Source organism: Grus americana, chromosome 22, assembly GCF_028858705.1.
Source record: "Grus americana isolate bGruAme1 chromosome 22, bGruAme1.mat, whole genome shotgun sequence".
NCBI classification, from domain to species: Eukaryota; Metazoa; Chordata; class Aves; order Gruiformes; family Gruidae; genus Grus; species Grus americana.
In genome coordinates this window covers 2,049,384-2,074,640 of record NC_072873.1, presented here as the reverse complement: position 1 = coordinate 2,074,640, position 25,257 = coordinate 2,049,384, and the positions used below count along the sequence as shown (strand labels likewise).

The window sequence follows — 25,257 nt, the reverse complement described above, 5'->3', positions numbered from 1 at the left end:
GAGGGAGTCGCTGTGGTCCTGCAGGTAACGGCCTTGGAAGGGAGGAAAGCAAAAGGCTCCTCGTTTGTGGAAAACAGCTCTGGTTCAGCTGCTTTATTTTTTTTTTTTTTCCTTACTTCACAACAGTATCTTCTTAAAGCAAGCCAAGGAAAAGTGTGTTTCTGGTTAAATTTGCAGCTGCATGGAGCAACTCGTGGGTCCCTCAGCCAAACCCACCAACGCTGCTGTAGTTCAAAGGCCGGGGCCCGGCTGGGTGCAGCGTGTGGCCGCGGGTCGGAGCCGCCTCCATCCCCCTCCTGCAGCCGGAGCGCGGTGTCCTGCTTTCCTCTCGGGTGAGCAAATGGCACCGGCACAGCTCGAACCCTCCCTTCCCTCTTGCAGCTCCAGCCAGTGCTGCTGCCCTTACACAAGCCCCACCTTCCCCGCAGGTTTCGGCCGTAGCGTTGGTGATGGAGCCAAAGTTTATTCAATCACGAGTGTATTTATATCAGACTCTGCAGGCCGGCTCCTGCCCCTGTAGGATGAGGCCCAGGCAGGAGCCGGAGCCCTTCACCCCTGTGCCAGGAGGGATAAAGGGTTTGAGGAGACGGAGGGACGTTGCTTTTCCCCACCTTGGTGCCTGTTTGGGCCGGTGGTGGTGGGAAGGGCTGGCTGCGAGCTGGCAGGCAGCCGCCAGGCTCAGGCTGGCTCCAGCCCCTGGTTTGCAGCCCTGTTCCCCAGGCAGGGCTTAGCAAAGCTGGGTTTGCCTCCAGCTGGGCTCAAGGGCAGGCCCTGACTTTGCTGCTCTTTTGTGTGAGGGATTGTGCGCTGCCAGGGTGCAGGCAGCCCGGCTGGGCAGACACCAGGGAGCAGCATGGGGAGGGGGACAGGCTGCTGCCGAAATCCTCCCCTTGGGCCAGGCAGGAACCCAGGCCCCGCAGAAGACGCCACGCGCAGCTCAGACGAATGAACTGGGGATGGAAAAACTCATGCACTGGGAAGAGCCTGGGCTGGTGCTGAACCACCGCACCTAAAAGTAGCGGGTTTTTTGGGCTGCATGCCTTGTAGCTCTGCACCCTCTCGCTGTGTTTTTTAGGTATAGACGCCTTTAAGGCTTCAATGCCTTATTGGCATTGCTGTGTTTGTTCATCTGGCGTGGTCACCGCGTAGCAGTTCCTGCACCCCTACGCTCACCACTCAATAGACTTTATCCATAAAGACCGGGACGCCTGGGTGAGATGCCGCTTCGGGGCATCAGCAGCCTCGGCCCCCTCCCCTGGGCAGGCACGACCACAAGACCAAGCAGAAAGTGCGCTGCCGCCCCGCTCTGCTCCCCGACAGTCTTCCACTGGCAAGACTGTTCCTATGGGGCAAATGTCATTTTCCTGGGGATTAAACCTCTCCGTCTGGGACTGGAAGAGTTCACCTACTCCTGCTGCCGGAGTTGAGCCCCGGCCAGCTCTACGCACGGCAACAGCTCAGCCAAGGGGAACGCGAAGCATTAAAATACACACTTTAAGGTGCTTCCCGTCTCTTTTCCTGGGCTCTAGGGTATTTCTTTCAGATATTCCTTCAGGGGCTGTTTTAGAATGTAATACCAGCTTGTAAAAGAAACGCACAGGGATTTCCCCCGCCCCGGTGATGCTGTGAGGAGGATACAGCCCTCCTCGTGGGGTCACTGCCCCCTCCCTGACCGGAGATGGGGTCCACACAGACACCAGAGCAGAGGACGCACCGCTCTGCCCGGTTTCTAGTCTCCCTTTGCTGCCTCCCCCCGCCCCAGAACGGGACCTTTGACTTCAGGCCCCCACTCCCGTGCTCACCTGTGTCCTTGCTCATGCACAAACACACCAACAAACCCTCATCTCCCTGTCGGGGAGCAAAGCGCCATTCCCCAGCCTGCAGCATGGCTTCAGAGCAGCAAGCCCAGGCTAAGAACATACCTGACAAAATCCATTCCCCTCTGGCTGCCGGCCCATCACATCCCGCGCGGGGCAGCCGGGCACTGGCCTTTTGCGGGGCGAGACGGGAGCTTAACCAGCTCCTCGCCCCCGCTGCTGTCACTCGCATCATGCCCCGCGCTGCCGGGGTGCAGGCTGCCTGCCAGCCCATAATCAGGTGAAGTGCAGACCTTTCATTTTTCCAAAGCAGGAAGCACTTAGCCACCAGCGGGGCCTCGTGCCTCTGATCTCGGCGAGAGCCACGGCTCAGCGGCCCTTTGAACCGGTGTCCGGCTGCCGCTCGCTGCCCAGGACAGACCCTGGTTCTCTGCCAGGCTCTGCTGCGGTGCTGGGGGGTGGGGGGGGACACGCGAAGGAGCTGCCTCAGGTCCAGCCTGGAGCTGTGAGCAGGGGGAAAACCACCCCACCATCACCCACAGATCTCTGAACGCGTTACGAGGGTCATGGGACTATTTCCCCGTGACCCAATCCACTTACACAGTGTTACAGGCAGAGACAACCGGTACGCAGAGCTCTGGTGCCCGCCCTGCCTGCAGCTCGCACGGGAGCCCCCCGCCCCCGTACTCGGCGCGGCTGCAGACCCAGCCCCGGGATGGAGCAACACGCATCTTCCAGCTACCCGCTGTGATCGATCGCCCCAGAGCCTCCCCAGGGAACTGCAGCCTTCTTACGTTCAATTAAGTGGACGTTCCCCCTTCCATCTCTAGTGATTAATACAGGTTTAATTGCTGCTTCTTGCTGGCTGCTGGGGCAGGGCAGACGTTTTGCCGTCCCGCTGGGTATCAGCTGTGCTGTTGCGAATAACCTGGACTTCCACTGGCCGCGTGGTTTTTGCGGCCCTGGATGCCAGCAAGGGGCTGGCACAGCCCCCGTTCAGCCCTGACCCAAACCCTCCCTGCCTCTCCCTGCTCCATCCTGCACCCACAAGCACTGGAAACCTCCGAGCCAGGAACCACAATCCTCCCCCCAGGAATGCTTCAGCCCCTCCATACTACTGCCTGGAGCGTCAGCTGGGCTGAGTAAAGGATGGATCTACTCTTCTCCATGCACAAGAACTTGTGGCCTCCAGCAAGTCTGTACCAAGACTCAAGCAAGGCCATCTCCATCTTCAGCCAAACAGTCACCAGAACCACTGTCAGAGCTTTAAAAACCCATCCGTAAACACAAGGTGACAAAGTCTGCTCAACGTTCAGAGGAGAATCCAAGTAAAGGTCACTTACCCCACCTCCGGTGCCGGATCCTGGCTAGGAACACACGCGGCGCATGCTCCCGGCTCCAGCAGCATCTTGCTACGTCAAACGAGGTCCCGAATCACAGCTAGTCCTCTTGTCTCCAGGGGTGAGACTCGGCTCAGGCCTCTAGACACTAACCTCTACGACACTTCTCCAGGTAGAAGTCAACATAAATCAGAACCTGCTGTCAGCTGCTCCAAAGCTCCTGCTGTTGACACCCAGATCGGAGCCATCGGCTAACCTGGGCTGCATCAGAGCTAACCTTGCTCAGAGAGAACCGCAACCGCAGGCTAAGTTCCCTCCGTGACCTGCTCTACACCTTGTCACTCATCTCGTGCACAAAGAGCTGGAGGAAGGAGCAAGGTAGAGAAGAAAAAAATCAGGATTATAAATCTAAAATTTTATTGAGACAAAAAACTGACAGAGCTTGGTATGAAGTTAAAATCCAAACACGTACTTTACATTTAAACAACGTTTTCACAGAAACCTAAACACATGCTTTTAAAAAAAGGTTTGTACAATGCAAGTCTAGATACATACCACCCTACAAGGAGGTGCCAGGAGTCTGGTGGGGCTCATGACTCCAGACATTAAATAGTTCAGTATTTGTAATAAATCTGATTAAAAAAAAAAAAAAAACCCAAACCCCTCAGAAGATTCAGGGTAACACATCCGGCTCCAGCACCAATGTCTGGCCTCCTACAAACAATCGCTTGTTATGGGAGAATATGGAATTGATTTTTTTTCTTGTGCTGCGGTTGACTTCCTCTCCCTCCCACAACTAAAGGGTTCCTGATGCTGCTGGCTGGACAGTCAAATTAAGGTGAGAAAAGGAACAAGTAGTCAGAAGTCTCTCTCTCTCCCCCCCAATTTTGAGAAATAGCACCTTATAACGGAAAGAAGGGTAGAAAGGCTTTTAAAGGGTTAAAATCCACTCCCGCCCCGCACCCCGCCCTCCCACATACAATGCATGTGTCAGTAACTGGCAGTTCTGCTTCAGGACAATACGAATCACAAGTTTGCATTTTCACAAGTCTCCCCTCACACCACCCCCCTGCCCCTTCCCAAAAAATCGCTCGCAGGGTTTTGAGGATCTTGGCTCCAGAGATTTGGACATTCACAGTTTCAGTCTCACGTCAGTGTCCCTGTCTCCCTAGTTCTGTCATCAATACTGGGCTCTTCCCCCCCCCGCCCCCCAACCCCTTTTCATTTTTTTTTTTTTTTCCTTTACTGAATTCAGGTTCTAAAAAAGATCTGGAAATGATCTGGAACATTGTCACCAGATCTCATCTCCCTCCCCAATTAAACAATTTCCCCACATCCCTCCCCCCCAGTCCCCCAAACCGATACACCAGTAAATAGCAAAAGAAAACAAACAAACAAACAAAAAAAACCAAAAAAACAAACAACCTACACACATGCTACGCCGTAAAAATGCAGAGTTAACACTATTGGGAAGAAGGCTGTGGGTTGCTGAGATGGTCTTTGAAGAATAAGCAGTATCCATCTGCACTCCCTTTCCCCAGCCCACCCATCACCAGTGACAGTCCTTCATGGAAGGGGCTTTGCTTCCTCTCCCACAAGCTGCAAAATAGACAGCCTTGAAACAAACCCCCCAAATTCCTCCCCCAACATCCCCAGTATCCCCCTGCCCTTCCCTCCCCACCCCCCCCCAAAATGAGCCGGGCTGGTTTGAATCTGTACACAGCATGAAGCTGCATAAAGCAGTTGAGCAGCTGCAGGGCACAGAAACCATACTGGTCTCTTCAAAGGGCATCTTCTCCAGCCATCTCTACGCTCCCAACCAAGCAGAGCTGCGTTCTCTCCCTCTTGCTCAAACCCACAGTTCAGATCTTTATACAAAGGCTGGCCAGAGCGGGTGCCAGGGGTTAGTTCTTGTCCTCTTTCTTGTCATCGTCCTCTGAGGGGTAGGAATGCCATGTCAACCTCTCCTCATAGAACGAGATGACCACCTGGGGGCACTTGATGTTGGCTTCCTTGGCAGGGACCAGGTCGGCCTCGTCAGAGTTCTTCCTACAGGCCAGAGCAGAGGTGTAAGTTAGGGGGCTGCCGAGGGGAGGTGGAAGAAGCGGAGACCAGAGAAAAATCAAGAAATGGCAGGTAAATGGAGTTCCCGAGCTGCTCGGGGGATCCAAGCGACCCCTTCCCGAGTGGCTCCGGAGCAGGGAGAAGCAGCACGTGAGCCCAGGAAAAAAAAAACCCAGATGTGTGTTCAGCTCTGTCTTGTCAGGGATGGGGAGAGAAGCCGAATCAAAGCTGCGGCCCTGCCCCCAGCCACTCTGTAGTTCTGAGATGGTGCAAAAGCAAATGGCTCCCACACCTACGCCTGACTGGTTTGGCTCCCACCTGCGCCAGCGACAAGCCCTGTGTCACTACAGCTGACGGGGACACGGTCATCGTCACGGTTCTCCTCTGGGTGCAGCCTTCCGAAACTGCAGCCCACGCCATGACACCATGCCCCTCTCTCTCCCCAAGCTCGCGCCTGCTGCGGGAGGACATCTTAAGAGCCACACGATCCCAAGGGCCCTACCTGCTCGTTTCACATCCACGTTAGCCTCGGCGCAGAGGGTCACCTCAGGCAGCAGCGCCATCGCGAGAGATTTCATGCCAGGTAGCAGGGACTCCCCAGGCGCAGGTCCTTCCCTCTCTGGCACAGAATAAGTGAAGAAGTGACAGACACAAAGACACACTCACCACTTCATCAGGAACATGAGCTCCCCGCTGGAATCCGTGGCACCAATGATTCGCTCTGGCTCAAATCCCCGGGCAAAGCCTCGTGGTTTCTCCGACTGAAAGAGAGACAAGTTTCCACTTGTAGCATCACAGGGCGACAGCCACAGCCCTGCTTCTGGTCATGACGACACACCAGTGCCTGTTCGAAAAGGCTCTGCGTATCAGATGCTCAGGCTATAATGACTAAGGCCAGCCAAGAACTGTGATGACCGCTCAGGTGTAAACCCACGGCACTGGGGCGACCCGGGGCAGCACAGCAGAGCACCCTGCTCATGCTGCAAGCAGAGAACCTGATTTCCAAGGCCCTGCTGGTCAAAACCTTGTACTGGCCAAGATTCAGCAGCTCCTGGGGTGAAAACCAGACTGCAGAGCCTTTTACTGTCCCTTTTCCCAAGCAGCTATGAGCACCTTGAGCTCTCTGCTCCACCTCATTCCCCCTCTCAAAGGGGCAACAGGCAACCCTTGCTTCCTGTTTCATCCCCGGTGTGTTCTCCAGGAGAAGCTGGAGCTCCACACCCTTTTGGTTCAAGAACCGGCCTTTCAATTTAGTGCTAGAACTGGCTCTGGATTGACGAAGAGGCCTGGCTTAGGCAACAGCTCATGCCTCCTTCCGAAAGCTACAGCTTTTCAAAAGCACTTCAGCTATGTGCAAGAGCTTCCCTCCACGAAGGAGAACAGCGTGACTGAAGTTTTGGAGTGTGGCTGCTCCAGCTGCTAGACACCCTGCCAAACGCAGGGGTAGAGAGGTGAGCACCAAAACAGCACCCTGCCTCACCTCCTCCTTCTTCTTCTTTGGTTTGCTCTCCTCCCCTTTATCCTCTGTGTCAGACTCCGCTTTGCGTTTGCTTCCCTCAGACTTCTCGCTCTCATGTGCAGTTTTCTGGGATTGAAGGAACTCTGCAATGAGGTCTGGGCAGTCGAGGTTCTCCTCTGGCTCCCATGTGTTATCTTCACTGCAATCAAAGACAACAGCTTAGTTGTACATGCGGGCAGCTTGCTGCAGCTTTCTCTGCCAAGAAAAGTCCTGGACACCAGATCACGCGGAGACGCTGAGAGAAGCAGCAGTCTGGGTGCGGGTGTCCTCGCCCCGTGACACAGGACCTTGCCCTGATCCAGGCAGGGATGCCAGAGGACAGGGCAGTTATTTCCCTTCTCAGGAGAGAAGTGCAATTCATTTTATCCAGCTGCTTGTTTCGCACCAGGCTAAAGAGGGGGAAGCCCCACCAGGGCACTGCACAGCCTGCTAGCAAGACAGAAAGGGGACTTTCCCACCTAGGCTGTGCTCTTGTCGCCCTGATTAGAGCTCGAGGCATTTAGCACCGCTGTTTTTATCATCAGGGCTGCTCTTGGCCTGTTAGCTCCATTTTACAGACAAGGAGAGATGCAGGGAGACTGAGCCACCTGCCCGGAGGCTTTGGGAGCCAAAGGCAGAAGAGATGCTTGTGGCGGAGCAGCCCAGCACCCACCCCGCAGCAGCAGGCAGGGAAGCACTTACTCCGAGAAGCCTTTCCACTTCAGCAGGTATTCCACTTTGCCCTTTACCACTCGCCGATCCAAGACCTTCTCCACCACATACTCCTCCTCCTCTTCCTCTAAAACCTCTTCCACTTTCTTCTTGTTCTGTTTTTTTCCCATTGTGCTGGCCAGTTTTTCAGCTTACGGGCGACGCTGCTAAAAGAGGAGAGAGAACCACACATTTGTGTCAAGGTCAGGTTTGCCTTTGCCAGGCAGCAAACATACTGGATATGCAGAGGCAAAGCGCAGTGCAGGAATGCTGCTGTGGAGAAAACAGGCACGTATGAAGCAGGTAACGCATGAAGAGATGGGCCAGAATGGTCCTGCCAGCTGAAAAGGCAAACAGGAATCTCCAGCAGGAGCTGCTGCGTTTACACAATGCCTTTTTGACACACAGCTTTGGCCTTTTTGTCTCCCCAGCACCTTATTTCACCAATTCCATCAAGACTCTGCCTGATTCCACCTGTACTTTGTCCCTGTTTTCAGCACACCATATCTTGAACTTGCTGCTCCCTTGTCTTGCCCACCGACCTCCAGAAACAAAGCAGTGTCCCACATCAGCTGCTGCAGACCTTGTCCTTCCTCTGCCGAGTCCCGCGTTTCCCCCCTCAACCTGGTCTCTCCCCTTTCGCCCGCCTCGCCGACCTGCCCTTCAGCTTAGTCCAACCCTGCCTTGAGCTGCAGAGAGCATTTACAAAGCTCTACAGCAGTGGGAGGGAGACAGCATACCGCTGATATTAACTAAAAGTTAATAAATAGTTAATCCAAGTTAAATACAAGTCACAGTCCCCGATACCAAGCTCCCCATGTTCATTTCTTTGCTGGTTCATGGATATGCACCCTGGGATATTTATCTAACTCACCAACCCAGAATTTTTTTTTTTTTCTCATCTTCCAGAGCTGTTTAGACAGTCAAAAATTCCTGCATATATATCCAGTGCTTGCTGGGAAGTGGCAGAGCGATGCGGAGCTAGGAGAACTCTCTGGCTCAACACAGCCCAAGGCTACCTGCCGTAAACGCCGCAGCACACAGGTAACGCGTGACGGGGCAGCCCTTGGTGCAGCTCTCCGCTTTCCACTCACGCCGGGGCGGGGGGGGACGGGACACGACTGCAGAGGAGGAGCAGCCCTGCCAACAGGCCAGGCGCTTCCCCCAGGCTGAAACGAAACACCTCAGAGAGCCAAAAACCACAGAGAGGCCCCACTTCCCTGTTGAAACCCAGCTCGGACCAGTAAGAGCACCACAGCCGGGCAGATCCAGGGTCAGAGTCTCTCCCCGCTGCTGGCGGGGATGGCTGTCCACCTCATCCCTGCTGCAGGGCAGGTGGTTCTGCTAAAAACACCCCCGGCCCTTGCAAATATTTTCCAGCCACTTCTTGGCTGGTACCAGTGACACCGAGAGCTCCCAGCCCCACAGACAAGATGCTGAGCTGCGACACAGCCCCGCGAGGGGAGACACCAAAGGCTTTTTCCCTTAGGTTCAAGAAAAATAGAGAGCCCTCTAGTACCCTGATCTCATCAGCAGCCTCTGCTCCAAAGAAGTCTGCGCAGCCAGCCAAGCGCGCTGAACAAGTTGCACTGATTTAGATCGACCAAAGGGTCAGGAGGTTCCACGTCTCCCCATCTGTTATCTCCGATAAGCAGCTACGCCGTCACAGAGAGCCGCTGGTAAAGCTGGCGATGGGACCCAGACCGCCTGAAACCAACTTTGTACCTCAGCCTCCCAAAACCCCACCCTGCTGAACAGCTGCCCGGGGAGCTTTCATGTCCTAAGCGCTGAGGAACACTTCTTTTTTATTCCAGTAAAAAGGCATATTTTCTGCCAAGCAAAATGACTGGTGAGCAGGTCAAACATTACCTGCCTGGAAACTTTAGTTTTGCCACTCAGGTTATCTTGAATTGTGTAGAATAAATTTCAGCTGGCAAAATCTGTGCAAACTGGGGCAGGTTTACATGGCAAAACAAAAATCCTGCAGATTTATACTGGCTGAAGGAGGTGCCAGAGTTCAGCAACAGTCTCAGCTCTCGGGGTACAGCTGGGTGAGCTCCCTTGTGCACAAGATGCTGCTGAGCTGAGTAGCTGCTGTCGGAGTCTCCTTCAAAGGAGAAGGCTTAAAACCAGACCCCACAAAGCTCAAAACACGTACCACCAGTTCAGACCAGCAGAAGCCACAGCAGAGGATGGGAGGGAGCAAGCACAGCTCCAGACCCCCCCCATCTCTGCTGCTATCTAACAGAGAGGGCTTGAGGACAGCCGAGGAGCGTGGAAGAGCGCAGAGGGAGAACGCGGCACTTCTCCGCTTGGCAGGTGCTGGACCAACGTGTTTATACTTTGGACCCTGCTATTGCACCGCTGCTTTCAACCCGACCCTGGCTACAAGCTGTGCCAGCGCCCAGGCTCTCGCTCCATAGGACCCTCAGCCCCTGTTCGGGCTGGCAGACAGACATCTTCCCTTTACACCCCATCCCCGCAGGCACCGGCCGTGGGGTGACCACAGCCTCCTTGCCTGATGGCAATGTCGGGGTAGGAGGAGGAATAAACACCTTCCCCCCCCCACGGCACCCATGGCTGGGGCTGCTCATGAACCAGACAGTGGACTGGCGATAAAAGCCAGGTCAAAGCAGCCACCACATCTCAGGGTGTTTGGTGATCAGGCTCTGCATCACGAGACTTTTCCTCCTTCTGCTCACATTTAGCACCAGATATCTGCCCTGCCTGTCTTTTGCCTGGTGGTCTCAGAAGAGGGGTCAGCATCTGAATAGGCTGCAGAGCAGACAGGGACAAGGGAAGAGCTCGTTCCGCTACTGCACGTGCTGCGCTGTGCTTGCAGAGCCGCACTGCCCGCCAAAGGTAAAAACCCAAACCCAGTCTAAGGGTTAAATGAAGTGAGAAGTTCCCTGCCCCGTATGGACCAGCAGCCAAGGTGGTGGTAGGGATACTCCCACAGACAGGCAGTGCTTCCCCCACGGATCCTTTATTCGCTGCCAGAGGACACCCAGCCCCGCAAGGATGAAGTTTTATTGCCCTATTCAATGGCGGGGGGGGGGGGAGAAAAATCCAACAACCTGGAAACAGCCCACTAAAACAAAGCCATACAAGAACACGCATCAAAGAGGCTTTTCCCTCCTCAACCCCTAGGCTGGAATACACTGACAGCATCTTTAATCAGACAGCAGACGGAGGCAAACCCGAAGCAGAAAGGCTCCCAGTCGCCTGCGGACTCGCAGCAGAGGAGGCCAGGCTGCCTGGCACCGCCTCAGCTGGTGTGCAATACAACAATGTAAAGCCTCCGACCCACCACCAGCATCTAATCCCCGAGCAGGAGCCAGCGCTGCAGCAGGAAGCCAAAAGATCGTGTTTCACTCTGGAATTCTTCAGGCAGTTCCTTCCTCCCCTCCATCATCATCCTCCTCCTCTGGCGTGGCCGCTGGAGGAGGACAGAGCTGAGCATGCCATGGCAGAGGAGATTCTCAAGAAGGTTCCGTCATGGCTCCGACTACAACCAGCAAATAAACTCCGAGACAGCCTGGAGGGGCAAGATCTCGGGCTTCCCCTCTCTCAGCAGGGACTTCTGTTCAACTGCAGCCAAAAGGACTTTAGTCGAAAGCACTGTGGTTACTGCTTGGAGATGGAGTTGTTTTGAAGGCTCCTAAGGATGCTCAGCTGGATTGCCGGGCCGCTTGAGCAGCTTCCTAAGGCGGCAATTGGATCAAAGAGTCTAACGGTAGTCTGGCCAAAGATGAGCTCGGAAGGGAGTTGCTAAAACTAGAGGCGGTGTGTGGGACAGGCAGGTGTGGGAAGGGAAATGTGGAGAGGCAATAGAGCAACGCAACACTGCGGATCCATCATTTTATTGTGCTCATTGCTGGGCAGGGAAGACGCAAATCCAAGGCCAGGAGCACTTTGAGAAAGAGCCTGCCAAGGGGAGGGACAAATATACCAACGCAAAGGGCTGCACCAACCATACCTTAAGCATATGGCAGGCAGCAACCTCCCCAAAGTCCCCAGCCGTTTCCTTGTTTCTGCTAGAGTTATTTACACCGCGGAGTATCAGCGTCACCCCCTTGCACGGCCCTGCTCTGCCTCTGTGGGTTCTCAAGATGTCTGCTCCCAGGCAGGCACGGGGCTGGCACCCTGCTGCCGAGCTGTCCCCGTCCCCTCGGCGTTCATCCCTGCGGCAGGGACAACGCCTGGTTTTCCCTGGAGAGCCTGCAAGCCAGAAAGGTGCTCCAGGGGGATAAGGCCAAGCCGTAATTCTCGGTGTCTTGCTGCTAAACACAGTACAGATTTTAGGCAGCAGCACAGAGACAAGCTGCTGCACAGGCCTCTCGCTGCACTGCAGTCAAAAATGCAGCTCGAGTGTGAGAAAGGGACTTCAGCCCCCCCCCCGGGGGGTACAAACTCAGCAAATGGCTTTATCTGCAAAGCATCTGAGCTGCTCCCCACACCCTCTTCCTCTGCCTCAGGAATGCCTCAGTGGAACAGACTGCTCGGCAAAGATTTCAGCCTTTTGTGACCGGGAACATCCAAACCCTCCAATTCTAGTTATTAAAAACAAACCACAGTCACCCAAAGCACTGGCTGGTTTCTGGCGTCTGGAGGAAGGGGGAGAGGTTGAACCATCCCCGTCTATTTGGAAAGGCAGCGCAGGGAAGACTTACCCCAGCTCTGCTCCCCCGTCTCCAGAGCTTTCAAACACACACATTTCACTCGCACCGAGTTCCTGTGTGCAGAGGTGCAGAACGAAGCCATTTCATTTTGCCTGGGCGTTTTTGGGGAGGGCAGACAACTCCTCTTACGTTTACATGAGCAGTCTCACGTCTATAGAATTTGGGGCTAGATGACTCCTGCCTGAGAGAGATCTCATCAGTAGCGTGTTTCCTAAAATTCAGCTTCAATTTTCTATGCTTAATGTGTGAAAAAAGTTGGCTTATACCAAAAAAATGTGATTTCAAGACAACTTCAGGATGGGCCTATGCCAAATCTTTCCATTTTCATTTGCTGCTTCTTACCTAACACTCAAGGCAAAGCTGAAATCCTTTGTGAAGAGGAAAACAGAACAGAGAGAGACCGAAAGAATAACTTCTTGGTCTGTAGCTAAGAGGAAAAGGATCCAGGACACACCTAAGCCACTTGAAAAGAATTCAAACTCTGGTAAAAGGCCATGAAGAAAGAGGCCCAGCACGAAGGTGTGTATAAAAGCTTGCGTTATTGGGGCAGGAGGAGCAAGAGCGAGCGTTGACAGCACGTCATCGCAGTAGATCAGAAGCACACGCTGGTATCACGAGATCTGGAGAACAGCACCCAGACAAAGACAAATACCCTCAGCCCCACTGGCTGGGACACTTTCTTCGGAAGATTGTGGTAATACCATTCCATGATGCCGGACGCTAATCTTTTCAGTAGGAAGTTTAACAAAGGAAAAGACCAGCCTAAGAAGAAAAACGTGGAGACCCAGAGGTTTAATTTGGGTACAGACTAGTTCCATTAGCTGCATCTTAAAGGATTAACAGTTCAGCTCAGCTTTAATGAGTTTTAAACTTAAAACATTTCCTCCTCCTGCCTTTCTCAAAGTTGGCTGGGATCACTCATCTCTTTAAAGACTTATAAGCAAGCCAAGTTTATTCCACACGCGCCAGGGAAAGGCAGCAGGCATCTTTCTTTTGAAGTGGGAACAAGCATGTTAAGCCTTCCACTCTCCAGAACCTGAAAACAGCAGAAAACATTTCTGGAAAGTTTGAGTGAAAGCTCAAACCTTTGAGCAGAGACCAAACTAAAGAAAAGCCACAACCTTCAAGCTCAGCCACATCATTTCCAGTTAAATTCACAATCCATGAGAGAATGCACCTCTGGATTTAAGAGAAACGCACATGCAACAGTAGGAACGTTACTTCCCTGATGAAAAAAATAGAACCTGAGGTCAGAAATCCCGTCATGCAGACAGGAATTTTGTGATGTGACAGCAGACACAACTTCTGAACTCCTCTAGATCAGATAAACACTCACCGAATCAGAGCAGGGATTTGCGTTCTCCTTCTCCCTTTTGTATAAAGATGAGAAAACGTTGCCCCAAGCGCCGCAGGATTCCCAGTGCCCCCCACGCTGCACCACCTCCCTCTTCATGAGCAAACCCGGGCCCTGCAGCACCTTCCCCTGCCAGCTGCATCCCCAGGGATGGGGCGACCGCATCTGGGGGCATTTCCCCAGCAGCCCCGTGCCCAGGAGCTGCCTGTCGGCGCCCACAGGCCCTTCGCCTGGTTTTCCGCACATTTCCCTGGCGCTGGGCAGCGGGGTCAGAGCAGCCACATCTGTTTCTCATCGTTTTCACTACCGGGATCTCAAGCACTAATAGGAAACCGCGCCTGGGTCGCAAACCCAATGGGGACTGTTAACTCCAAACTTACTTATTGCAAACACCTTGCTCTCTCAAATGCACCAGGGATTTTTATTTTTTTTTTTTTAAAGTTAATAAAATCTTTCACAGATAAGAGCCTGTAATTAGTCAGCCAGAAAGCCCTTTTATACCTCGATTTATATGGAACAATGTATGTGCTTGCTGCTTCCAAAGTGACTAACCCCAACACTGAGAGCACTGCCCCATCCCTGGGATCCTCACACTCAGCCCCCCCATCCCTGACACTGCCCACCCAAACTCAGGCCACCTTCCAGTCCCTGCCATCTCCTCCCCACCACAGGGGAGCGGGTCAGCTTCCCTCCGCTGCCATCCCCTGCACTCCTGGGGCAGCTCCGCATCTGCCACTTCCTCAGCAAAGCTTCGCCACCTCCTTGTCCGGAGATACAAATCCCATTTTGGCTCCATCACTTTCCCTTTCCATAAGCCCTATCTTTCCCCCAAACGCTTTCCAACTCCCATTCCAGGTACAGCTTGACTCCCCCAGACCTCCTCCCCCAGCAAAGGAGCCGGAGAAAGCCAGCCCTGCCGGGGAGCTGCCCCGACACCCACCCCACGCTGCGGCGGAGCAGGGACTCAACCCAAACGCAGCTCCTGCTGCATCTCCCCACTCGCCCTTCCCCAGCACATCCCCGCGTCCAGCCCGCCAGCCACAACCTCCCTTCTCCACCTCCTGCCAGCCGCACGCCAACATCTCCCTCGAGCAGGGGAGCTCTCCCCCAGCCCCGAGGCCCCACGTCCCCCCCATTTTGCTCCCCAACAGCTCTCCTCCCCCCGGCCACCCGGGATCGGCTGCCGTCCCGCTCTCTGCCCTCCTGCAGCCTGCTGAGCAGCTTCCCGCTCATTCTCCCCGCCAAAAGTTGACACTCGTCCCCTCCTCGCTCGCGGAGCAGCCGGAACCTGAATCCCCCTCCTCCCCCAGCCGCCCCCTGTCCCTGCAGCTCTCCCCCCCAGGGAACACCTCCCTCCCCTTCCCTCACCCCAGGGGCTTCACCAGTGGGTCTTAAACCACCGTCCCATCAAATGATCAAACGCCACCTCCTCCCAGAGCAGGGACCCTGCTCCAGCCTTTCCTCTCCCAAAGGACGCTTTCACTCTGTACCCCAACCCAGCCCTCCCCCATTTCCCCAGACCCTCTGCAGCAGCCCCCTCCCAGCACCCCAAGACTCATCTTTCTTCTCTGTCCCACAGCACCCCCATACCTACCCCCACCCCAGCTCTTCCCCTCCCCACAGGACCCCCCCGGGCCCAGCTTTGACCCCGGCCCAGCCCCTCCACACCCCCAGACCCGGCTTTTCCCCCGCTGCGGCCCCTTTGAGAGGCACGGCCCTGCCAGCACCCCCAACCTCCCCATAACGCTTCTCCCAGCGCCCCAAACACCCCCTCCCCTAACCCCCCCAAGCCCCCCCTCCACTAACCCCCCCTCCACTAACCCCCCAAGCCCCCCCTCCACTAACCCCCCCCAAACACCCCCTCCACTAACCCCCCCCTCCCCGCACCCCACCCCCCTCCACTAACCCCTCACCTCCCTATACCCCTCCCGACCCCCCAAGCATCCCCCCCCGCGTCTCACCGCCCTAAACACCATCTCCATCAGCAAACCCCCCTCCACCCCCCACCCCCCCAGTAACGCCCAGTTCCTCCCCAGCATCGCTCCCCCCCGCCCCTCCCCCCCAGCCCCCCTCAGCCCTCCGCGCCCCCCCCGCCCGCCCCGCGCCGTGCCGCTCCCCCCACCCTCCCCCCGGTCCGCCCGCGGCCTGCCGCTCACCTTGCACAGCCCCGCCAACGGTTGCCGAGGGGAAGGGGCCTGCGGGGCGCGGGGGCGGGCGGGCGGGGCGGGTCGGGTGGCGCCGCGGGCCTGGCCGCTCTCCGTCCGCCTCCCTCGAACAAAAGAGCCCGGCCAACCCCAGTACCCGCCGCGCGCACTGCGCCTGCGCCGCGACCCGCGCCCGCCTCCCTCCCTCCGCGCCGCGGGGCACCCTGGGAAGCGTAGTCCTCCACCGCGAGACACACTGGGAGTCGTTGTCCGCTCGCCGCGGGGTACGCTGGGAGCTGTAGTCCTCCGTTCTGCCGCCGTCACACCTCCGCCGCGGCGAGGCCTGTCCGGTTAGACCCGAGCGCGCCGCCCCGGTGGGGATCGCACCGCGGCGTGGCGGGGTCGGGCTCCTCGCGGAGGCCGCCCGCAGCTGAAAGGCCCGGATGCCGCACCCCACTGCCTGAGGGAGCGAACTACAGCTCCCAGCATGCCCCGCGCCGGAAGGGGAAGCACCGTCCTCGCTATAAGGCCGTCGCGCCGCCGCGCCGCTTAAAGGGGCCACGGCCTGCGAGAGGAGGTGAGGGGACCCTGAGGGAGGGGCCCGCTGGGGGTAGGCCCGGGGCTGGGGCCGCTCGGTGCGAGATGCCGCCGGTGGTGGGGCTGGGGGTCCCCCGGGCGGCAGCGCCCAACGCCTGGTGGGGCATCCTTGGCCTGCTTCGGGGCGGCGGTGGGGCCGGGCTGGGCCTCACCCCCTGGCGCGGCTTCTCCCGGTGGGGCTGGGCCGAGGCCGCGGGGTCCAGCCCAGCCGCCTTACAGCGGCATCGAGCGGGGGCCGGGCTGGAGCCGCGGAGCGGGCAGAGCGGTGCCGGGGCCCAGCCCGTGCTCACGGTGCTGCCGAGCTCGGGGCCGGCTCGGCCGGGCCGCTGCCGCCGGAGGGGGTTGACGGTCAGGCGTCCGCTGTGGTGTGGGGCTGGCTGGGGACGTCCCCTTCCCGCGGCAGCCTGGACCGAGGTGGGGCCCAGCTTTGGGGAGCCCTTTCCTTCCTGGGTGGGCAGACAACCCCGGAGAATCCTCCTCCCCGGTACCGGTTGTGGACAGCTCTGCCCAAGCGTGACAAGCAAAAGCAGAATCAAACGGGACTCGCTCCCTTTTTTCCCCTGCTGTGGAGTTCCTCTGTCAGGTTTTCCTCAGAACTCAGAGACTCTGGTGTGGCTGGAAGTCGCCTGGAGCAGCGTGGATAGACGCGAAGCCTCGGCCAGCCCGGAGCTGGGTAGGGAACCGAGCTGGGGGAGGCAGCTCCGAGCTGGACCGAGCTGTCACCAGTGTGTGCTGGTTAGGAAAGAGTATTTGCTGCAGGTCCTGCTGTTCCGGAGGGGTAGAGACTGCTGCGAAGGACGTGTCTGAGTCAGCAAGGAAGATAAAAGATAGGAAGCGAGAGATAAAAGCTGACACTTTCTCCGTCAGCAGCGTGAGCACAGGCCCGGGGGAGGCAATCCTCCCGGCAGCCTGCAGTCAGACCGCACCTCTGGCTGCTTAAACACCCGGACGGTCAGTCGGTCGTATCCCGGGCAGGTGAGGGTCGTGAGACTCCAGGAGCGTGGATGTGGGGCATTTCTGTGCGGCTTCTACCCCTCGTGTCCTTCTAGCTAGAAGACATTGAAAGCATGAGCCCTGGAAACACTGAAATGCAAATTGGAGGAAGATTAAATCAAACCCAAACCATGTATCCCAGGGCCCCTTAAACTGAGGCTTTAAGCAAAAGCCCTGAAAGAGGATTTGGTGTAACTGTTTAAAGCTAACTCAGGGCTGCCTTCTCCATTGGGTTTAAGTTGATTTATCAAGTTAAGATCAATTAACTCCAAATAAAGCGTAAATAAGATTATGTGTTTCTCGGTACAACTCCGGATGAAAGTATAGGTAAAAGACGTGAGCGCTCGGACTCTCTGATCTCGGGTTTTCCCCGCAGCCTGTCCGCCTCCTTGCCGACTGCAGAGAGTTGTCTCCCCCTCCTGGGTCTCTCTGCTCTTTGGAGCACCCTTTCAGTAGCTGGGAAATTAAATTCCTCTTCCTGGCAACCCTCCGTTCTTCCATTAGGCAATTTCTGAGTCTCTCTCTTCTCCCTCCTGCATTTTTAATCTAGGCAGGGCTGTTATGCAGAGCAAGGAGCTTTAAAAGCAACGGGAGGGCGGAAGTGTCCTCTGGGGAGGCCGGGGAACATAATGGTCAAGTTGTGCTGCTGAACTGGTTCTGGCTGGGTGCCCTCAGCATGGGGGAGGATCGGAGCTCCCCCATTACTGCGCTGAGCAAAGTGACTCGTGTCACATTTGGCTCCTTCTCTCCCCTCCTTTCCCAGGGGAAGAATCATGTGCGCTCAAGCGTGGGGGTTGGTTTTTGGTTTGGGGTTTTTTTTTTGGTAGGTTCCCCTCACCCTCCCCCTTACAGCCCAAATTGGAAACAGCAGCCGCCAGACCCAACACCAGCGAGAGTTCAAACTCAGAGACACCTCAGCGCAAGCCTGGCTCTCTCACTGTCTATCCCAAAACTCTTCTCTGCTGTTATTAACAATTTCTGTGCTCTCTGGGTGGAATCGGGTGGCTGAAGTCTTGCAGAAAGTACCTGCGAACCGGTGGAGCCAGATTTTTTTAAAGCGTGGTTTGTGGCTCAACCCCTCCCCTTGTCCCAGCTAAAATTAGCTCTGTCTTCAGAAGAGCTTCGCTTCACATCTGAGCGTATAAATAAAGGTTGGGTTTCCAGCGCTGCCTGACACTTGGCAGCTCTCATGGCCTAAAAGGCAATGCTCCAGGAACGGGGAACAGGTGAAGGGTTGCTTCGCCTCTGCCATCAGGCAGCCGTGTCAGGAGCCGGGGCTGCGGCAGGCAAAGTCCTGCGCCGCTGGTTCATCCCAGGGGCTCCAAAACCTCTTGCAAACAATCCCGCAGCAGAGGTGAAACCAGGACATGGGACACGCTTGGTCTTCCAGCTCCCCCTGACGAGTATTCCTGGTCTGTGTGCGCGCAGTGCGTCTGCGAGGGGGGGGGGGCTTTGTCCCCGAAGGGGTTTCACTGGCTGAACTGTGCATTTATTGGGTGTGTGTGGGTTTATCTCGCTGTCCGCCCCCTTCCTCCAAGCCCTGGCACTGCGTTCGTGGTGCTGTTGCAGAACAGGAATTACTGCAGGAGCACGTAATGGTGGAACAAATTAGCTGGCGTGGTCCAGCAGGACCTGGGAGCGCTGGAGGGATGTGGCGGAGGAAGAGGCTGGTGCGATGGGAGCGTGCGAGCAGCTCACGGCGCAGCTGAGCTGGGAAAGCTAGGCAGCACGGGGAGGGGGGGGCATCAGGTACCTCGTCAGCCCCCCAGCTCCCACTGGAGAAGGGGAAAAGGGGGTTACGGAGGGGTGCAAGGGAGAGCAGTTGTAATGCAGACACGAAACCTAACCGGGTGGGGAAATCGTGGTACCGAGTTTGCTGCTTATTCAAGTGACTTGTGAAAGAGGTGGAGAGAAACAGCGTATCTGCGTCTGGTGCTGATGGGAGACTGACTGAGGTGGCAGCTGGGGAACCGGTCTGATCTACGCAGGAGCAAAGCAGATTTCCTCTGGCAAGGGGCGGCTGGGTCCTGGTGCGGGCTGGCTGCTTCCCCTGCTGGGACGGCCCAGCCGAGCTCCTGCTGGGCAGGCAGCGAGGGGAGGAGGAGGCCTGTAGGAGAAGGAAACTGTGATAGACGCAGGGTTTTCTCCTCCCCAGCTGAACCGACTCCCCTGGCATTTCAGTGTAAACCTGCCTGTGCCGGGTTCTTCCACCCCGTCTCCCTCCTGCGTTGCTGGTTTTGGCTCTGCGGGAGCAAGCTGGGGAGCTGGGGTCTTGGTGCTGTGCAATGAGGAGGCTGTTCCTGGCTAATGGGAGTTACACTGGGGAAAAAGCTCTCCCGGGGCTGTGTCCAGCTCCCCCAGAGACCCCGCTACCAGCCTGGGAGCAGGGACGTGCTGTGGGAGAGGAGGACAGGCAGCTCAGCAGGAGCAGCAGGCTGCCCCATCCCATCCTCGGGTGGTTACAGCCCATCCGAGCTGGGAGCCCTGCTCACCTCTGCCTGTGATCCGGGGATTTGGGAGTGCTGTCCCAGGGCCTCAGCATCCCAGTGCCTCTCTGTCGGGCAGGGGTGATCCACAAAGATGAGCTGTGGAAGAAAGAGGTGCTGCAGGCTCCAGCTCCGGTCACGACACACTCTCCAGCACAGCCCAGCAAGAGCCCAACAGGCCATGTTGCCTCAGGAGCACGTGGGAGATTAATGCTGGATGCTCTCCCTGCTGTGGGCTGCTGGATTTGAGTGCATCCTCTTTATTTTGTGGTGACTGAGGGGAGAGGATCAGGGAGGGCAGCGGACATGGGGGCTGGAGAGGTGCCTGCTGGGTGGGACAGAGGTGTGAGGTGCCTGGGGGGGGTGCAGAGTACATGAGACCCTGATGTGTTAATCTTGTTTTACTAAGTCCTTTTTTCTCTGTGCAGATGTTTCCCACTGGGCTCTGGCTCTAGGATGTTGGAGAACCGAGAGGAAGTAAGACCCTTTCTGATGTGGGCTTTGTCTGTTCCCGGGCTTGGGCAGCGCTGGGGCGGGTGGTCTTGGCCCAGTGCTGTGTCGAGGGGTGAGAGGTGCTGAACGCTGGGCAGGGTCTGTGGGGCAGAGCTGAGGGGTTGCTGGCAATAGGGAAGGGAAAGGCTGGTGCTGCCCCTGGGGCAGGATGGCCGGACAAGCCGGTGTGGCCGTGGGTCCCGGGGAGCCCCTTTGAGTTCTGCAGAGGGGGCGATGCTTGCGCAGGGCAGTGAGTGCTGCTTCCCCGCGCTCAGGCAGTGTTTGTGCCATAGGAGCTGACCACGGTGCGTGTTCAGGACCCCCGGGTGCAGAACGAAGGCTCCTGGAACTCCTATGTGGATTATAAAATCTTCCTCCACGTGAGTTGGGGCTGAGGGAGAGGGGTGAGCTGCAGAGCTCGATTGTGCTGTACGTGAGGCTCACCAGCAGAGTTCTCCAGCTGCGTCCGGCTGTGCTGAGCAGGGTTGGAAGGAGCCATGAAGCAGCCCAGCAGCCCGTCCCTCCCTCTGCACTGTCTCCGTGTGGGTCTGAGACCCAGCTTCTCCCCTGGAGCCTGTTCAGGTTCTCTAGGCACTTTCAGCTCCCCCAGTGCTCCCCAAAGCCCTGTGCTTCAAGGGGATCCCCGATCGCTGAACTCGGGGGTCTGTGCACGCGAGATCCTGCCCCCCTCTGCCTTGCTGCCCCTCAATCATATGGATTATTTTCATAGTGTTTTTTGTTTGGTTTTTTTGCAGACTAACAGCAAGGCATTTACTGCCAAGACCTCATGCGTGCGGCGCCGGTACCGTGAATTCGTGTGGCTGAAGAGGCAGCTCCAGAAGAATGCTGGCTTGGTGTAAGCATGCCTTGTTCTCCCTCCTTTCCCCCTCCTGCAGCCAAATGCTGTTTCCCACTGCCATGGGAGAGCCACGTGAACTCAGAACAGATGTGGACAGAAATCCCGACAGGAACACGGGATGCCTGAGCTCCTGGGATCCAGCTCTGCGCAAAGCAGGGTCCTGGCTGCTGCGATCTGACCCTGAACCGCTGCCTCTGCTCTCTGCCTGCAGGCCTGTCCCAGAGCTGCCTGGGAAATCCACCTTCTTCGTGGGCAGCACGGATGAATTCATCGAGAAGCGGAGACAGGGGCTGCAGCAGTTCCTGGAGAAGTGAGTAGAGCGTTTTTGAGGGCTGGATGGAGGGAGAGGACATGCTGCTCCGGTCTTCCTTAGAAGATGCTGGCTGTGTGGTGGCGGCAGAGCTGTTGATGGTCACCCTGGTGGTGTGGGGCACATGAGCCGTTGGTGGGGCAGGGCTCGGCGTGCTCTGTGCTCCTTGGCATCTGCCTCACCCTCCTCTCTCTGTGCACAGGGTTGTGCAGAATGTGGTCCTCCTCTCCGACAGCCGGCTGCACCTTTTCCTGCAGAGCCAGCTCTCGGTACCCGAGATAGAGGCGTGCGTGCAAGGCCAGGGCTCGCAGACAGTAACGGAAGCCATCCTGCATTACGCCATGTCCAACTGCGGCTGGGTGCAGGAGGAAGAGAGCCGCCCTGTGCTGCTGCCAGGAGTGGACCTGCATGGCAGGTAACGTGGGCAGGGAAGGGAAGCCCCCAGCTCCCTTGCTGTGCCTGCACCTCCCCTTCTCCATTCTTGCTGCTGTGGGTCTGGCTACAGACTGATTTGAAATGGTTGGTGCCTGTGCAAGGGACTTTCACCAGCAGCAAACAGCCTCTGCTGTGAAATAAGAGGAGCTGCCAGGCTTTCTAGAGGCCCCTGAATATTTTTGAATTTCCCTGTCCTGTCCTTGCTACAGTTGTTTCAGGGAATCAAGCTGAGCGTGTTCCCCAGCCCCACAAAGGCAGGATTCCTGCTGGGGGTTGGGCATCGGAGCCCCACACCTTGGGCTGCACCAGCAGTCCCCTGTACCACCCTCCAGGCTGCCGGGGAGGGTGACCTGTCCTGGCCGTGGCCAAGGCTTAGCAGAAAAGAGCTCGAATCTCTCAGAAGAACTTAAGCTGAGATTTACAAAGGTCTTTGGCTGCTTTCCTCCCTTAATCTCTGGGGAGCGAGGAGCCTTTGGAGGCTTTCAAAGCTCAGGCTTTCTGCGCGTTTTGCCTTCGTCCTCGCAGCATGAGTGGGTTCTGCAATTCCTCCTGCCCGTCAGAGCTTCAGAGCACTTGCTGCGTGCTGCGGAATTAATCGGGCATGTCCCTGTGGGGTGGCTGCCCACCCCCCGCTGCAGCCAGACGAGGATTTTCTGGTGGGAGAGGAGGTCATCCTCAATCTGCCACTGCTGCAGCTCCCTGCAAGAAGCTGAACAAGCACAGACATCGCCTGCGTGCTTGCGTCCTGCGGCAGGCACGGGGTCCCTGGCTCTGCTCGCTGGCAGCCCGGTGTGCCTGGCAGAGACCCTCAGGGTCTCCCTGCCCCTCAAATGAGAGATTTACCATGTCTGGCTCTTCTGCACCACCCAGTGCCCATGTTTCTTCATCTTGGTTTTCAAATAGCAGGAAGAAAGAGGTGTCTGGACTCCAGTGAGAGACCTGTTTTTAAATAGAGCCCTTCTGGTTTAAGGAAGGGGTCTGGGGGAGCGCAGCAGCCCAGGCTAATGGGTGGGTACCCAGGCAGTGTGGCTTTCTGTGTCCCTCTCAGCCAGCAGCGCCGTCTGCCTCTTGCTGGTGGCAGGTCTCCCCCCACCCGCTCTGGGCTTGCGTGCGAGGGTGAGCGGCTGCTTCTGCGGCTGAGCCGGCTGGAAGCGGAGGGCTGCGGCAGGGCTGTGCGGAGTGGAAGCAGCCTTTGCTGCGCCAAGGAGGCAGTGGTTGACTTGGAGACGTGCTGGGCACCTCGGGCTCTGCATCTTCTCCCAATCCCTTCTCCGCTCTGACCCGTTCTCTCTTTCTAGCTGTGCTGGCCTGGGAAGCCCGCAGGGTCCGAGCTCCCTGGAGACCTTCCCATATTGGAGCGACTTCGGCATGGACGACGCGCACTCGGACAGTCCGGATGAGCCAGCTGAGCCCTTGGGCAGACGGCGTGAGATGCAGTAAGGGGTCTAGCGACCTCGCCTGCCTTCCCTGGGACCTGCAGCCCTCGCTGGAAGAGGGACCGCTGCTGAGCTGGAGGGATGTCCGGGCTGGCAGGACTGGGGCTGCCCTGGGAACATGGCCTTGTCCGGGGCTCACATGCTCTCTCCCTGCTGACTCTTGACTGTCCTTGATGTCCCAGGCAGTGTGTCGTATCGCTCTTCTCTTTGGAGAAGAGTCCTAGTGGTTAGTGAAACCTGTGTTTGTTGTTCCCATGGCCTTTGCTCTCTGACTGCAGCAGTAGCGGGGCTCGGTTTGCAGTGCCAGCGAGGTCCTGTGTTCTTGGCACGTCCCTGGCCCAGGGCAGGGCTGAGTTACGCTAGCTCCCGTCCAGCGTGATGGAGGAAGGCTTTCCTTGGTGGAGCTGTGAGCAGAGGCTGGCCGTGGCCCAGCGGGTCTCTTTAGTCCCCCGTGTTCCCCTCCGTGCCGCAGGCAGGGGAGGCTGCATTTCCCTGGTAACGGCTGCGCTGTGCGGCTCCTGGGGAGGGTGGTCTCAGCTGCGCAGAGCCGAAACCCGCACGTGGGGGTGCAGATACCATATCCACACCTGGGGCCTCCTGGCACAGCTCGCCCCGCAGGTTGCCTGCAGCTGGGCTGAACAGCAATGAGCTTCCCCCTGGGAGCACGAGGCAGGGGAGGGAGTTGGGGGGGAGGTAGAGTGGGGCAGTTTGTCTCCCCTGCTCTTTCGAGGGGATTCTTCTTCCAGAGGGGCTCCTTCCTCACACCCCAATTGCCATGCACAGGGGGGAACTGCGGACCTCACAACCAGGACCTTAGTTTGCTCGGAAAAAAGGAGCATGTAGTTGCCTTGGAGTCGGTGTCTGGCAGCGCTTGGGCTCTGGCTACTCCTGATGCTGGTCCCTGTGCTCTCCTGCACATTTTCCTCCCACCCTCAGCACTGGTGAAGGCAGAGCCAACATGCTCTGACTTGAAATAAAAATGAAGTAGAAGAGACTTACTGGTTGCTGGCAACGTGTGTCCTGGCTGTGTGGGTGGAGGGAGCTGAGCCGAGGCCGAGCTAATTGCAGATAGATGGCTTTGGGGAGGCGGGGAGGGGGGGTTAGTGCCCCTCTCACCGTGGGCTTGGAGCTGCTGAAACCCTCGGGGTTCACCCTGCCCTGGGCAGCAGAGAGGTCCCAGGGATGGTGGGGCCAGCCCCAGGGTGGTGGCAGGGCTGAGGGGTCCCACCTTGGCCCCGAAACGAGTTTTGTGGTGCTGGGCCCAGCTGGGGAGGGGGGTGGGTCTTGGCCCCACGCAAGGGGCCAGGATGCATCGGGGAGGGAGGGTTGGGAACCCATTGGGGTGCACCCGAAATGTCAGGAGAAGTTCATGGCGAAGGCTGGCAGCTGCTGCTGCGCCAGAGCGCTGCTGCCATTGGCTGCCCCCCCTCATGCATATTCATACATATTCATGAGTGTGCCGCTCCAAATGGCGCAGCTGTGAGGCCAGCTGTGCCCACGGACCCACTCCCACGCCCATGGACCTGTGCCCACGCGTGGCCTTTGCCTCTCACAGCCTTACGCAGGTGCTGTGCCCTCAGCCAGGGCCGTATCCTGCCCCCGGCTCCCTGCACTCCACCAGCATGGTTTGCACCGCAAGCTTGGCCCGGCACTGCCACCTCCTCCGTTCGACGCCTTGCCGGGAGCCAGCTGGCCCCAGGGCTTCTGCTGCCGTGGGGCTGGAGCGAGGGCTCCGTCCCCTTTGCTGGCTGGTGCCTCCTCACAGGGCCCCGTGGTGCCCATCTTCCCCCCCCGCCCCGTCCGGGCTGCAGCCCTGCTGCTGGCTGTGTCTCAGAGCCAGGCGGAAATTATTTTTAGCGGTGTTGATCAGCTTTGCAAAGCTGTCGGGAAAACAGTGACTCAGAGGCGGACCTGGCGATGGCAGGGTGGGAGGGGGCTGAGCACCAGTGTCCCCAGGGCTGCGGAGAGCCCCTGGGGGTGGGGGTCCCGCTCTGGCAGTACTGTGCAGGGCTGTTTTGCTGCAGCGGCTGGGGACAACG

At 57.5% G+C, this 25,257-nt stretch overlaps 2 protein-coding genes across 4 annotated transcripts; one reads left to right on the top strand and one right to left on the bottom strand.

Moving 5' to 3' along the window:
- Window positions 1-4,386: 4,386 nt before the first annotated feature.
- CBX1 (chromobox 1) lies at window positions 4,387-15,778 on the bottom strand. Its single transcript, XM_054801753.1, has 5 exons — window positions 15,623-15,778; window positions 7,422-7,597; window positions 6,702-6,879; window positions 5,888-5,982; window positions 4,387-5,206 (listed from the first exon to the last, which is right to left on the bottom strand). Exons 2-5 carry the CDS (start codon window positions 7,559-7,561, stop codon window positions 5,062-5,064), a joined length of 558 nt encoding a protein of 185 aa, XP_054657728.1. The 5' UTR covers window positions 7,562-7,597; window positions 15,623-15,778; the 3' UTR covers window positions 4,387-5,061.
- Window positions 15,779-15,937: 159 nt separating this feature from the next.
- On the top strand, window positions 15,938-24,211 carry SNX11 (sorting nexin 11). Of its 3 annotated transcripts, none has more exons than XM_054801750.1 (7): window positions 15,938-16,187; window positions 20,115-20,163; window positions 20,472-20,558; window positions 20,934-21,034; window positions 21,249-21,347; window positions 21,550-21,762; window positions 23,081-24,211. In XM_054801750.1, the coding sequence occupies exons 2-7, from the start codon at window positions 20,143-20,145 to the stop codon at window positions 23,220-23,222; spliced, it is 663 nt and encodes a 220-aa protein (XP_054657725.1). In that variant the 5' UTR covers window positions 15,938-16,187; window positions 20,115-20,142; the 3' UTR covers window positions 23,223-24,211. The 3 variants fall into 3 exon arrangements, with proteins under 3 accessions (XP_054657725.1, XP_054657727.1, XP_054657726.1); XM_054801751.1 differs by lacking the exon at window positions 15,938-16,187 and adding an exon at window positions 16,270-16,880; XM_054801752.1 differs by lacking the exon at window positions 20,472-20,558.
- The last annotated feature ends 1,046 nt before the right edge of the window (window positions 24,212-25,257 follow it).